The 13,122-nt window shown below is 48.3% G+C and overlaps 1 protein-coding gene across 9 annotated transcripts in view; it reads left to right on the top strand.

The window, feature by feature from the left end:
• The window catches only part of ZNF536 (zinc finger protein 536), a 420,573-nt gene that overhangs the window by 283,587 nt on the left and 123,864 nt on the right, over window positions 1–13,122 (top strand). The window contains exon 8 of one of the 9 annotated variants that reach the window (XM_036929915.2): window positions 3,409–4,307. The exons of the other annotated variants lie outside the window; for them this stretch is intronic. Coding sequence (XP_036785810.2) covers window positions 3,409–3,416 — 8 coding nt within the window. The 3' untranslated portion in view covers window positions 3,417–4,307. Of the gene's footprint in view, window positions 1–3,408; window positions 4,308–13,122 lie in introns of those variants that run through there. 9 annotated transcript variants of the gene reach the window in all.

Raw genomic sequence — 13,122 nt, 5'->3', positions numbered from 1 at the left:
GGGGAAGAATTTGTCAGATTAAGGAAACAGGCAGTAAGAAGAGCATGACCCCCTTAACCCTTTGAAGCTCTACAGTTACCACCACCACACAGAGAAGCAGGCTGATCAAGGAGAAAGCCCTTGTGCAGTGGCTTCTGGACTGAGGACACCCACTGGTCCTAGGAGGAAGATAGTGAGAAAGCAGCAGTCTCAATGTATTATTCTCAGGTTTTGGGGAAACTGGTTTTCCTAACTCAAGTTATGCCTTAGACTAAGGGTTCTCCAGGCTTCCACAACAGTGAGAGAATGCAGACCACTCCCTAAAAATAAAGATAGGTCCACTGAAATGCCTTCACCTCATACATCATAAAACGTGTTATGAAATGAGCCAGGATAACCATCCTAAACTCTCTTAAAATGTGACTTCTATCCTCCAAAATCATCATTGATTTCTCAGCGTAGGCAGTTGAAAATACTCACCATGTTATGAGCTATGCAGTCTAAATCAGGGATTGGCAGCTATTTTCTTAAAGGGCCAGAGAGTAAAAAATATATCAGGCTCGCAGGTCATGTGGTCTCTGTCACAATAGTCAATTCTTCCATGTAGCACTGAAGCAGCCACAGATGATAATAAACATATGGGTATGGCCGTGTTCCAATAAAACTTTATTAACTAAAAGAGACAGTGGGCTGGAATTGGCCTGCAGGTTGTACTTTATTGCCTTGTGCTCTAGTATAAAGAAGGCTGTGTTTCTGTGGTTGTCCTTAGAAAAGACATGCAGAAACCTGTCCACTATTGCTCCACCTGCCAGTGAGGTGGTGCAGGGAGGATCCAGGTTGTCAGCTCCAGGGCTCCATCTACTGCCACAGAGCACCAAAGCCAGAGAGACTTTCCCTAGAGAGATGACATGTAGACCCAGACGGGCTGGTTCACCTGTCTGTGGAGGCCCACATCTCTGTCTATGCATTAAAGACTTGCACACGGCTCCACAGTTCACGGCAGTTTCCAGAGCCACTACTGTCACAGCCAGTGTAGGTTGAGGAAGAAGAGGCTGGATCTCCATCTTGGCTCTTAGGTGAGCTTGCTCTGTGAAAGCCTCGGTTTCCTTGCTGATGGACAGAAGTGTCAGGATGCAATAAGATGATCGATGTAAAAGAGCTTGGATAAATGGTCTTGGGTGAGTTGGTATTTTATAATAGAGGAGAATCACACGAGGTGATTACAAGGAAATGAGGTCCAAATGTGTTTTGATTGCAAATGTCCCTTTTGCACTAAGCAAGCACAAATCTTACTTCCCATAAAGGTTTGAGATGTATTTTATTTCTTCCTGTCTGCCATACCAAGTCACTGATAGCTGTTTCTTGGTATGTGGGAAAGTTAACTTTGTAGGAGGTTCTGGCAACTTGGTGGTGACATCCTATCACAGCAGTCACACCCTTTCAGTTTCCACCCAGTTCTATTCCTGATACAGACAAGTGCTTTGGGCTAGGATATAAGCCCCCCTCAGCAGCCTGCGACCAAGGAGTGTCACAGGCGTGTGATGTGTGGTGGGTGGTCAGTGAGAGAATTCCAGGGGAGCCGTGGGTATGTGGGCAAAGTATGGGAACTGCCTGTGAGTATGAACACACCTGAGCATAGGCTACGAGTACTCAGCCTATGCAGCTGGTACATTTTTGGTCTTGTGGATGATTCTAAGTTCTAATTGTGGCCCTAAAGCCAGCAGGTTTTAATGAAGAAAGGAGGTTAAATAAAATCCAAATCTGCCAAGGGCACAGGAACCCAGGTTCAGCCAACACGAGGGAGGGCAGTTAGCCTCAGAGACCCAGGGGATCCCCGCTGCAGAGCGTTGTTGTTTCTGGAGTAGCTATGCTTTTTTTAAAGCCAAATGAGCAATCATTCCTCCTTCTCCCCTTTATGAGCCAGTTGAGGCTATGCATGAAGCACAACTTTGTTCTCACTTTCTTTGTTGGATTTTATCATTTACAAAGCTTGACCATTAACTTCCATAGCCAGCCTGCTCCTCCCATAATAGTGTGTGTCTAGGGCTTGATGTTAGTTCCCAGAAGGGAGGACCATTTGCCTGGTTATGAAGCCCAAGGGCAGATCCTTTATGTTAATGCAAATCGCCACCCCACGGGGGATGTGCTGGCTGCCTCACAACCAGCTGCAGAGCCTTTCCCTTTGACTCTGGTGGGACAAACCTTAGGTGCTGGCCCCTGGGGTCTTTGAAAGAAACCAGCACCCTGAGTAGAATCTCCCCTGCTTGCAACTGAAACCTCGCCGTGTGTACCTGTTGGCGAAGAGACAGCCTCTTTGGATGGCAGCCCTTTCCAAACTCTTGTGGCATTCTTTTCCTTCTCCCCTCCTCTCTTTTTAAATTAAATGGGAATGCCACTGACGTGATGTCGTGTGCACTGCAGGATGACAGAACTGTTGTGTGAATACCATTGTATTTGCCAAATGGTCCACTCGTCATTTCAGAACAAACAAATGGATGGTGTCTGTAAGTCGGCAAACACTGGTGACATTTAGCCTTGTTTATGTTCCCTTCCTTTTGCTGCATATTTTTGGCTCCAGGAGCTACTGTCTGAATCAACTGTGCCTCCAAAGCAGGAGAAAAGTCTGGTAGCTTTTATTTTGGTTGCTGTGTCCATATCCTTTTTGGATTGCATGATATCTACTGCTCATGACCAAGCTTAGGGTGTGAGAAAAGAGAAACCAAGCTCTTTGGTTTAAAAAAATATAGATAGATACATCTATCTATGTATCTATCTGTCTGTCTATCTGTCTATCTATCTATCTATCTTTCTTTCTACCTACCCCCCCACCACACACATATTTTGCCTCCCCAGTAATGACTTAAGATTGGGAGAGAGGAAGAGAATGCTGAAAGAAGAGAGTATTGTCAGAACAGATACGCACATCCTTGGAGAAACGCAGACTCTCCAAGCAGGCCCAGCCACAGCATCTCAAGCAGGGACTGAGTGAGCCTATTGCTGCCTTGAGCCGAGTGCAGGTGACCTGAGCTGAGGTTTGGGTATCTACCTTCTTAGGCTGCTGAGTCAAAGTGATGGTCGCCACCAACAGCCACCTAGATACAGGCCACATCTTAGCTGCTGAAGAACTCAGGTTCTGTATTTTTTTTTTTATTCAGATGTTGTGTGCAAAACCCAGGTTTCAGATAAGTAGTAATTATCCCCTATTACTTAGCGCTGATCAACAGTACCTCTCTGCCTAATTGCCAACCTGCTGTAATCACACAGACTATTCTTGCTTTAGCCAGAGATGGAAGGACCAAATTTTATAAATATTGCTTTATTGTCATTATTCCATTAAACAATTAGGGAATATGGTCCTGCCCTTGCTTTCAATGCCTCTAGCCCACATGGTTTCTGGATTGTTTAATGAATCTGCACATTTTCTTGCAGGTAAGTGACACCCTCTGTTCTAGTCGGTCTAGCTGGACTTGCCCTTGTCTGTTCGTGCTCCTCGGTGGCTATCTGCAGCTTGTTAATCGTGTAAAGTCAAGAGAAGAATGTATACACATATGTGTGTTGAATAAATAATTACTATTGGCATAGGTATGTGTATACACACAGCACACCAACCTACAGTATATATAGCAAAGAATCAGGGAGGCTAAAAATATTGCCCCATATGTTCCACTATTAGTCATAGATTGCAAAGGCTTAGAAATTTGAACGGGAGAGAAAATTCCTTCAAAGTCATACATCCTGAGTGACAAATGCTGGTGTATTGGAGGTCCCTTCACCTGTGAAAAACCTGATGGGGGGCCTGCTATGCCAGCTCTCCACAGCTTCTCGAGGTGGGCCCTGCATCGTCTCGTTGGCAATACTGCTTGTGTCTGATTGTCCTGTATTTTGTAACACTTTAGAGGAATACAGAAAAGTGCAGTAATTATCATTCTCCATAGTATTTAAGCAGTAATATTGCTAGTTTAATATTGTGTCAGGTCATCCTATTAACCAGGAACAGATGACAGTAAAATTCCAGTGAACAGCACCTTGACATATGCAACTGAAACATGGTGATTGAAGCAAAATGTGTAAACTTGTACTGGGTTATCGTGTGCTTTGGAATAGAGTATTGTTGAAGTAATTAGAAGATATATTAAGGTGTTCCTGGTAATGAAGGCATGTAAGTTATAATAATTGTAGCTTTCTGAATAAGTGTCAAACTATATCTTTAAGTGTGCTGTATGCTGAGTTACAAGTTAGGTCATTTATGAATGGAATGTAAAACAATACTAAAAATGCTTCAATAACTTATCTTGGTATTGCTAATAAAAAAAAGCTGTGAAACATTAGTGCAGTTTTGAGTCATTATGTTAATTCATTTCACCCCCCACCCCCGCCCCACCCTGCCTTGACATCCCTGTATCTGCTGGAAGCCTCGACAGGACATTTAGGGAGAACTAGTCGTGCTGGTCCATGGACTGCGTGCTGGGCAGCTTGCTGCATTTTCCACTCATCTTTAGGCGGGCAGTGAAGAACAGTTCATAAACATGCAGATGTCAAGAGAGCTCCCGCTTTGGGTGGGGTGACCGTGGCAGGTTGGGGGTAACCAGACTACACATGAGCATTTCTCTGTACAAGCGGCTTTGGGGTGGCTAGCCCCCGGACGGCTCAGAACCCCGTGCATAGGGAGGACTGAGGTGCAGAGTGCAGGGACATCACCCCACATGCCAGGTGTGGGCGAAGACCGCACACGTGTGCCCAGAACTTCCGGCGGCAAACCTTCAGGTTTTCTTTTCATTCTACGAAGGGTAGTTTTAGATGGAAAAGTACTCAGATTTGTTGGCATTTGGAATATTTTCATTTACTGAGATTTTTCAGTTGTGCCTGTTTGCTGTAAAAGGCTTTTGCCTCCTCACCCTCCCACCTGCTTCATGGTGGGGGCATACAGAGGGCAAGGGCTGTGCTCTTCATTTCTGTTGCTTAGTTTTATTGTCCACGAGCTGGATTTCCATGTCCTACCGTTTCTACAATGTTTGGAAGCTTCTGTTCTTGGGTCTGCTCTGTACACTTCTGAATCCATGCACCTGCCTAGCTGGGCCTGTGAGGAGAGAGGTATTATCGTCTTGGGTTTGACAGAATCCCAAGCCCCAATCCTGGTCCCCACACTCCCAAATAAACAAAGGATCCTGTGTACAAGGGGATGGAAGCCCAGAAATGACCGTTGAAACAACTTGGGCTGTAGCAAAGGATAGTCACATCACCTTGACGGCTTGAAACATTCCCTCCAATATTTCTCATAAAACCTGTTGAAGTGATCTTGAGCCCAAAAACCATAGCACAATATTAGATTGTCTCTCATCTGGGGGAAGAGGTGAGAGGTGAGAAAATCTGAGTCTGACGATATATCTTGAAAGTCCCAAGTGGAAAATGTAGATCTTGAAGAAGGTTGCTAGCTCTCTGTGTCCACGACTGCGTCCCGATTCTGTTCACATAAAGCTAAGAACATACACTGTGGGTTCCCATGGAAAACGTGATGGATTCTGAAATGCCCAGCCAAGGTAAAGCAAAGTGACCCCAGCTACTGAGCCCTGGGTCCACATGGCCACCGTGGGGAGGGCCAGTCCCCATCACCAGTGTGTAGGTAGAGCCTGATCAGAAAGAAAGACTCCAGGAGCACTTCGTCTTTGCTTCCAAAGCCCCCCGAGTCTGGGGAACTGCCCGAGGGAAGAGGGGTGCCGTGCTAAGAATTCATCTGCGCCCCTGCTGGGTTTGCGCCCTCTGGCGGCTCCACCAGGCCTGCATCACCTCCTCAGGGTCACTGCGCCTTGGGAGGAGGTGCTCTGTGTTCCCTCCGCTGGGGCTTGAAGCCTCCTCTGATTTAAGAAGCCACAGTTGCAGCTCCCCACGAGGGGCTCACCACCGTGCACTCTATGTAGGCAAGGGGCACCTTTGAGGACCCCTGAGGACCACTGCTTCTGGCCTGGGACCTAGCGGCGGCCAGAGGAGCAGAGGGCTCTGCTGAAGGCTGCTGGAAGCCTCCGTGCCCCTTCTTGGGGTTGAACACATGGCCCCTGTGTTGTTCATCGTTCACAGTCCTCTGTGCACCTCTCCTCAGGGAGCCCTGCTCACACCAGCCCTGGCACCGCCTTGCCTGTCCAGCAGGGCGAGGGCTAGGGTCCGGAGCACTGTGACAGCGGGCCTTGGGGATGGAGGGGGTACCGCTGAGAGGGGCAGATTGTCACAGTGCCCCACGCTGACAGTGAGGCTCCCTGGAGCCGCCTTTGCAGGTGTCTGCTGTTCTCTCTTCTCTCCACCAGGGTCCAATACCCCTACGGGTTGCATGCACTTCAGGGTATTTCCTGAGTCACTCCCCGGTGGCCACTTCTCAAGCTAGAGGCGACCTCCGTGGATTCTCATCCTCCCGTTTTTATGAACTCAGTCCCAGTATCCTCCCACCTCTCACTTCATGACACCTCCTGCTTCCCACCCACACCCACCTCATTCCTGCTTCAGAGAAAGAACCCTCTTCTCACCAGCTGAGTGTTCTTGGGAGCATCCTTTCCGCTGCTGCGAGAGAGCTGGGTGGATTCAGGCCTCTGGAATGAGCTGACTCCATTGCACAGCTCTGTGTTAGCAGCTGTTTCCTGGCCCACCCCCTCCCTACATGGAATTATAATGAGCCCCACCTGTTTGGACGTGGGGCAACCAACTACCACCTATTGGATCAGTCCTTGGCCCTATAGCCTAGACTCTTACCAAGCAGAGATGGGATGACCCACTGGTCTGAGGTGGGTCAGAGGTTCCCTGTGCAGGTGACAATAGAGTTTTGAGGAGGTAACTGAGTTAAGATGGGTTACACCAAGGAAGGGAAAGGTTCTCTGCAGTTGGTGGTATGAAAGTCTTTAAATCCACTTCTTCATTAACACATGTTGGGAAATATGTTTGCTTTGATGAAATTTTAGATATTCTGGTGAGGGAAGAAAAGAATCTAAACTTTGGAAGATGATTCTTGCTCACATGTAGTTACTTTCTCTCGAAGAAACGTCATGATGATTAAGTTATGGCAGTACACTGGCAATATTGTGTCTGCATGAGCAGATTCTGCCTCTTGAGCAAACTGTGTGCATTTTCAAGGTTAAAGTTGGGGAACTCTGCACAGCTATTTCATTAGCAAAAATATCCATTTGTGCACCCAGACATTGGCTGGCTTTCTGAGGAGTTTGTCACTCATGCTGTTTGTGGAATTGTCCAGACACACCCATCTAATGGCAACCCACTGTTCACAAGGTTAAGTTTTCTTTTTGAACTTCTGTTGTTGTCAAATTAATATAATATGCTCTCAATTATCCACATAAAAGGAGAAAAGCAACCAAGCATTGGAAAAGCAAATTTGCAATTAATTTACCAAATTATTGCTCTTTTTATATGATGGACAAATTGCTTTTCTCTTTTGACTTAAGTGTTTCATATGTCCTGGAGGGCAGGGCAGACTGTAAGGACAGACCACTCTGAGGTGTTCCCTGCACCTGGGGCAGGGCTGGAGGCACGCATCCAGATGCAGAGTGGCCTCTGTTGGTAATTAGGGGTTCACAGTATGTTGGGCTCTTTCTTGTCAAGAAGAGGCCATTAATGTTCTCAGTCTTCTAAGGTCCATTGGTGACCTAGGTGGGGGCTCCCAAAAGCAGACCCTGAGGTAAGGACCTGGGTGCAGGGAGTCTGTGTGGGAGGTGATCTCAGGAGGCATGGCTGGGGGGGGAGGGGGCAGAAGGGAGGGAGCCAATGCAGGTTGTTAACCAGGAGGCTGCTGCTGCTGGGGGTGGGCCTCTGCCCCTCCAGGGATCCTCCAGGATACTGTGCCGTGCTCACCTCAGAACTGTACCGCTGAGGACTGAAGAAGCTGGGGTATTTTCCACAGCTCTGCGGCTCCCAGTAGTCGAGGGTCCCTGTAGCCCACTTAATGGCCAAGCAGTCTCCTTGAGGCCACGGAGAAACATGAGACCACTGGCATGCCAGGGGCCTGGAATCTCTCACCTGAGGACAGGCTTACTGGAGCTGTGGTGGAAGGGCTGCCTCCAGGGTTGGGAGACCAGGTGTCTACTGGAAATCAAGCTCCAAGGAGTCTGGACAACTTACTCTCTTTTTTTTGGCACCATTTCCCCATTGGTGAGGGCAGGGAGGGGCCTCCCCCTGAGCCTCAGACGCTGGGTTTTCATGATCCCCTCCAGCCCTGGCTTTCAGGTGGCCTTCCAGGACGCAGGCCTGGAGTCCTCCTGAACACCCACCCCCGCAGGGCCCTGGAGCGGGGAGCCGAGCGGGTAAGCTGGTATACCCACAAGTCCAGGAGCATGTGGGACTTCGGGCTGGGCAAGACCATTTACTATGACAGGACGTGGAGCATTTGAATACTTGCCTCCTCATGAAGAATTTTTATTAAATCATAAGAAGAGCATTGAGGAATTTCTCTTTCAATGTTGGAAGTCAGTTGAAACACTTTTTTTTTAGTTGAATCAGTAAAACTAGATTCACAATAGTGCAAGAAAAACCTGGGCATTTAACTTTTTTTCCTTTTCCTTTTTACCTTCTTGTGTTCACAACTGAACTTCAGAAGATAGTGGTTTTCATCATGACTAAGTTTTCTCAAGCACTTTACAGATACCAATTTGATAATCCAATGTGTCTCTCTTGGATGTATACCTTCCTTGGGACAGTGGTCCTTCTTGGGATTCCCCAACTCCTGCCCAACACTCCTGCCCAGTAATATTTAGAGGGGGAGAAAGGAGAAGACGAGAGACCAGGGCCATGCCACAGTCTGTCTTGTGTGCATAGGGCACCGAATTGGTGCACATCCGCTTCCATGTCTGTGACCCTCTCACCTTCCGTCCTTTGAGTTGCCTAAATTGCTTGTGGCTAGCAAGCCCCCAGTTTGGGAAAGTATGTACTGCCTCCAAAGATGAAGCTCTCACGTCCTTGGGTTTTACTTTTAATGGAATGTGGCTCGGTTGCCTCCGTTCTGTCATCCATTGGATGGTACAGTTGTGTGCCTTGTGTATCCTCAAGAGAATAAAACACATATGAAAAGTAACTTGGAGCTTGGAGAGTCACTCACATTTCAGCTATTTTGGGGTTTCTGCTGCTATGCAGGCCCCAGGCTGAGCCCCCACAAACTCGGAAACTGCTGAAACCTTGCCAAGTGGGTGGACAGTCTGGGTGGCGTATTGCAGAGCATGGCACCCCCCATTCTTGCCACTGCATGCACCTCTTGAAGGCCTCTGTCCAGACAGCAGAGCTGGGATCACCCATCCCCAGACTGACAGCGTCCGTGAAGGCATCTCTGTGAGGACTCAATGATCCCATTCCCAGATGTACAGAAAACAACCCCTTGGCTCCAGCTGAGCTGCTTTTCCTGTTTTTCTAATGTTATATAGCATTTACAATTAGAAGACTAAAAAATCTGTATCTTTAGCGGTCAACGAGTGGGAACAGGACTCTTGTACCAGTGGCTTTTGCTTTATATGAAAACTTGGGGCTTGTAGTGTTGTCTCTAAATCACACTCACACTGTGAATTAATTTTAAATCACAAGGGGAATTTTCTTGAGGCTTTTGGTGTAAGCGCCCTTGCAAAGTGAATAATCACCTCTCATGTGTACAGGTTGAATGCCTGGATTTCTCTAATGTTGGGGTGTTTTTGTGAAATCCCCAGCTCTTTCTCATGGTAGCAGGTTCTTCCACAGGAGATGCCTGAGGTGGAGATGAGGCAGGAGTGTACAAGGCAGGCTGCCCTCGGCATCCTGGAACACACAGAAGGGGAGGGTTTTAGATTTGGGGCAGGAAGGATCCTCCAGGAGGGGGAAGAGGGATTCCTGTGGGCCCAGTGCCTTCCCAGGCCTGACACCCAGCAAGCAGGCTGTGGTATGTGGCCTGTGGGCCTCGGGATCCCCAGACCGTACACTGATCCCCCTTTGGTGAGGTATCCCTGGGGACAGTCGGGAGGGTGGGCAAGCCTCAGGGGCCTGGGTTGTGAGGAAGGGAGGAGAGAAAGAGCCATAGAGGATCTGACAGCAGAAAGGACTGGATGATGAGAGGGGCTGCAGCCAAGGCATCAGAGAAGTGGGTAAAGAGAGAAAGAGAGAGAGAAGTGGGGGTCAAAGTCAAAGAGGAGAATGGGGGTAAGCCCTGAAAAAGAGCAGTTAGAGATGGGGCAGAGGCAAGTGAAGGAGAGGGGAAGGTAAGAGGAGGGAACAAAGTTCAGACAGAGTAAAAGGAAAATGATGGACATGGCAGTGAGGAAGAGGAGAAAGAGACGAAGCAGAGAAGAGAGGGGCTGAGCAGAGAGAACTCAGCGGGAGCTGCCCGGGGTGTGCAGGTGGCACCATGCTGATCTCAGGACCACCACCAGTCGGCAGATGTGGGGCACTCCCTGGTTCCTGTGCACGTTGAGGCGGCCGGGGGTCGTGCAAGGCTTGTGTGCTGCACCTGGGCAGAGGCCTGGCACCCTGGCAGCATCCTCCTCCAGGCTCCCCACCACCAGTTTCAGGAGGAAATGCTGCATGCAGCTTAATCAGAATTATTTACAAGATAATGGTCCATTGTTTGCACTAAGACAGATGTTGTCTGTGGGAACTTTGTGTTTTATGTTCTTTCCCTGCTCTGCCTTCCCTGGGTGCAGATGGGATCAAAGCAATGTGAGTTATTATTCCCAGGATTGGAAATTTGGAGGCACCTCCATGCCAGCCTGGGCTTGGCTGGTCAAGCAAGCTGGGCTGGCACTGGGTGGACAGGAGGGGGGAGGATGGGCATGGCTGGCTGCTGGGCCAGGCAGGGACTCTGGTCCTCCTTGCAGCCCCTCGAAGCAGCCTGTGATTAAGAAGGTCTTGTCTCCTTGAGGGGCGGGCCAGAGCAATCGCCTTGTCTGGTGGATAGGAAGGATGTGCTCTGATTAAGATGCACTGGCTGTTTGTTGAGTTGAGAGGTCACCACTGACATGGCAAATGAGGGTGGCCAACTGGCCCTCTTCTTGCCAAAAGGGGAGAGTGTGCCCTCTGGGGAAGGGCTTTGTAGTTTCCCCCACTTACTTAACTTCAAAGAGAGCTTGCTTTCCATCTTCTGGAGTGCTTAGGAGGCCAGGTCTGGACTGTGACACCCTCCCTCCTCCTCCAAGGTCAGGAATGGCCGAATGAGTGCCCGTCCCAAACACTGAACTGGGGAAAGTGCTTATCTCAAAGGAGGAAGGATGCACCCAGGAAGAGTCTCCTGTTGCAGACTTGCTCCCAGCCTCACTCTCTAGGCAGGCAGGCCACCCCGTGCCTTCCATTTCTTGTGAAGCCCCGAAGCCAGCAGGTCCTTCCGCAGCACTCCTTGGTGACCAACTCATCTGTCATCAGAGCCCATCTTACGAATGAGGAAACAGGCCGAAAGATGGTAGCTATTGGCCCAAGGTTACTTTTCCACTCAGTGGAAAAGACTTCCAACTCCTCAAGTCATGGCCGTCCCATTATAGGGGCCTCTCTGAACCTCACCTGAGTCAGAGGCCCACGGGGCACAGGGGTAACTGTCCTACAGCATCAGGGAGGGAAAGGTCCTGAGATCTGTGTGTCCTGTGCTGAGCCCTGAGCTGGCACTGCGCACAGGCTCGCTAGATGCGGCAGGTAGTGTTAGCAGTGGGTGGCCAGGCACCAGCGGGCCCTCCGGCTGGTGCTGCCTCGGGCCCAGCCCCCAGCTGGGAGAGCAGTGGAGGTCAGACTAGGATAATATTTATCAACCTCATTCTCTTTGTGTCAGGCTCTGACCAAAACCCAGCGTCACTGAAGATCACAGATCATGTCTTTTAAGGTCCCACAGAGCCGCTTCACATGAGACCAATTACCTCTGTCAGGCAGGGGGAAGGAGGTCTTGCCTCGGTGGGTGGGATCTGAACTTGAGCTTCCAGAGGTCGAGGACTGGGATCTTAGGCCTTTGAGCCTGTCACTCCCCCTACAGCCAGACCTTTTCTGTTAAAACTGTTTAAATTACAAACCAGTAATAAAAGGATCATATGTGTTTCCCACCGAACAGGTTCTTTAGGGCTATTACGATAATTAAAAACATATGGTGCCTGTGCCAGTCAGAGGGAAACCGCAGATGTACAAATTAGGTATTATATAAGGGTTTTCTGCTTTTGCCCTTTTAAAAACGTCAAGCTGGAGAAGTTTAAAGAGATAAAATGGCAATTGTGCAGATAGTAGGTAGCATTTTGGCTCTAGAATCATTAAATATATAAACCCTTTTCTTTAGACTTAATAGGAATAAACGGCTCCTAATGCACGAAAAGGGTGAGGGAAGATGCTGAGAAGCCTGGCGCTTACAGGGACGAGGCAACACTTGCCACCTTACAAGGTCTTGGATACCATGAAATCTTCTGCATTTTTTATGATGTTGTTCTGCACAAAGAGGATTATATTTATTAAATATTGAATTATATTAAAATTGGATTGATGAGAGCAAAGATAAGGATTTCTTTATGTTAAACTTTTTACTTTTTAAAAGGCAAAGATGCAAGTATTGATTAGTCTAGAAATAGTCATTTGTTTCAATTTAAAATATGCAATTGATTTTGAGAAGGTGATAAATACTGTTAATAAAAAAAAAAAATCGGGAGGATTTCCATGGCTCCCTGTCAATGACTTTCCAGTGCAGACATACAGTGCAAATCAAGTTCTGCTGAGTCGTTCATATTGCCAAAGATGTTGGGCTGGCTGGGAACCCTGGCAACTTTTAGCCCTGCTTTGGGGCAGCTGAGATGACGGGCTCTCAGCCCTGACTGGCACCAGGCTAAGCAACAGAGGATTTAGCAATTTGTCGTTGTATTTCTCTACTACGGAAACCCAATTGGTCTGCTCTAAAGAAGGAGATGACAGGTCAACAGGTCACAGGACCATGACCCTACCATATCTGCTCCTGGGAGCCTCTATTTTTGCTCCCCTGCCAACATTTTCAGGTCCTCCCCAAAACACTCTCAGCCAGAACCAGCATGGCCTCATCCCAGACCAGCCCCACTTTCTTCATGTGATACAGTAGTGTCTATGTAGGAAAGTTAAGTAGAGAGCCAAATTACTAATCAACAGGAATAAATGAGCAGAGAAGAGGTTCTACTTATACAGAAGCCCAGCCACCAGCGTACTCAGCTA

Source organism: Manis pentadactyla, chromosome 15, assembly GCF_030020395.1.
Source record: "Manis pentadactyla isolate mManPen7 chromosome 15, mManPen7.hap1, whole genome shotgun sequence".
Lineage (NCBI taxonomy): Eukaryota > Metazoa > Chordata > Mammalia > Pholidota > Manidae > Manis > Manis pentadactyla.
This window is presented reverse-complemented; position numbering and strand designations above follow the sequence as displayed.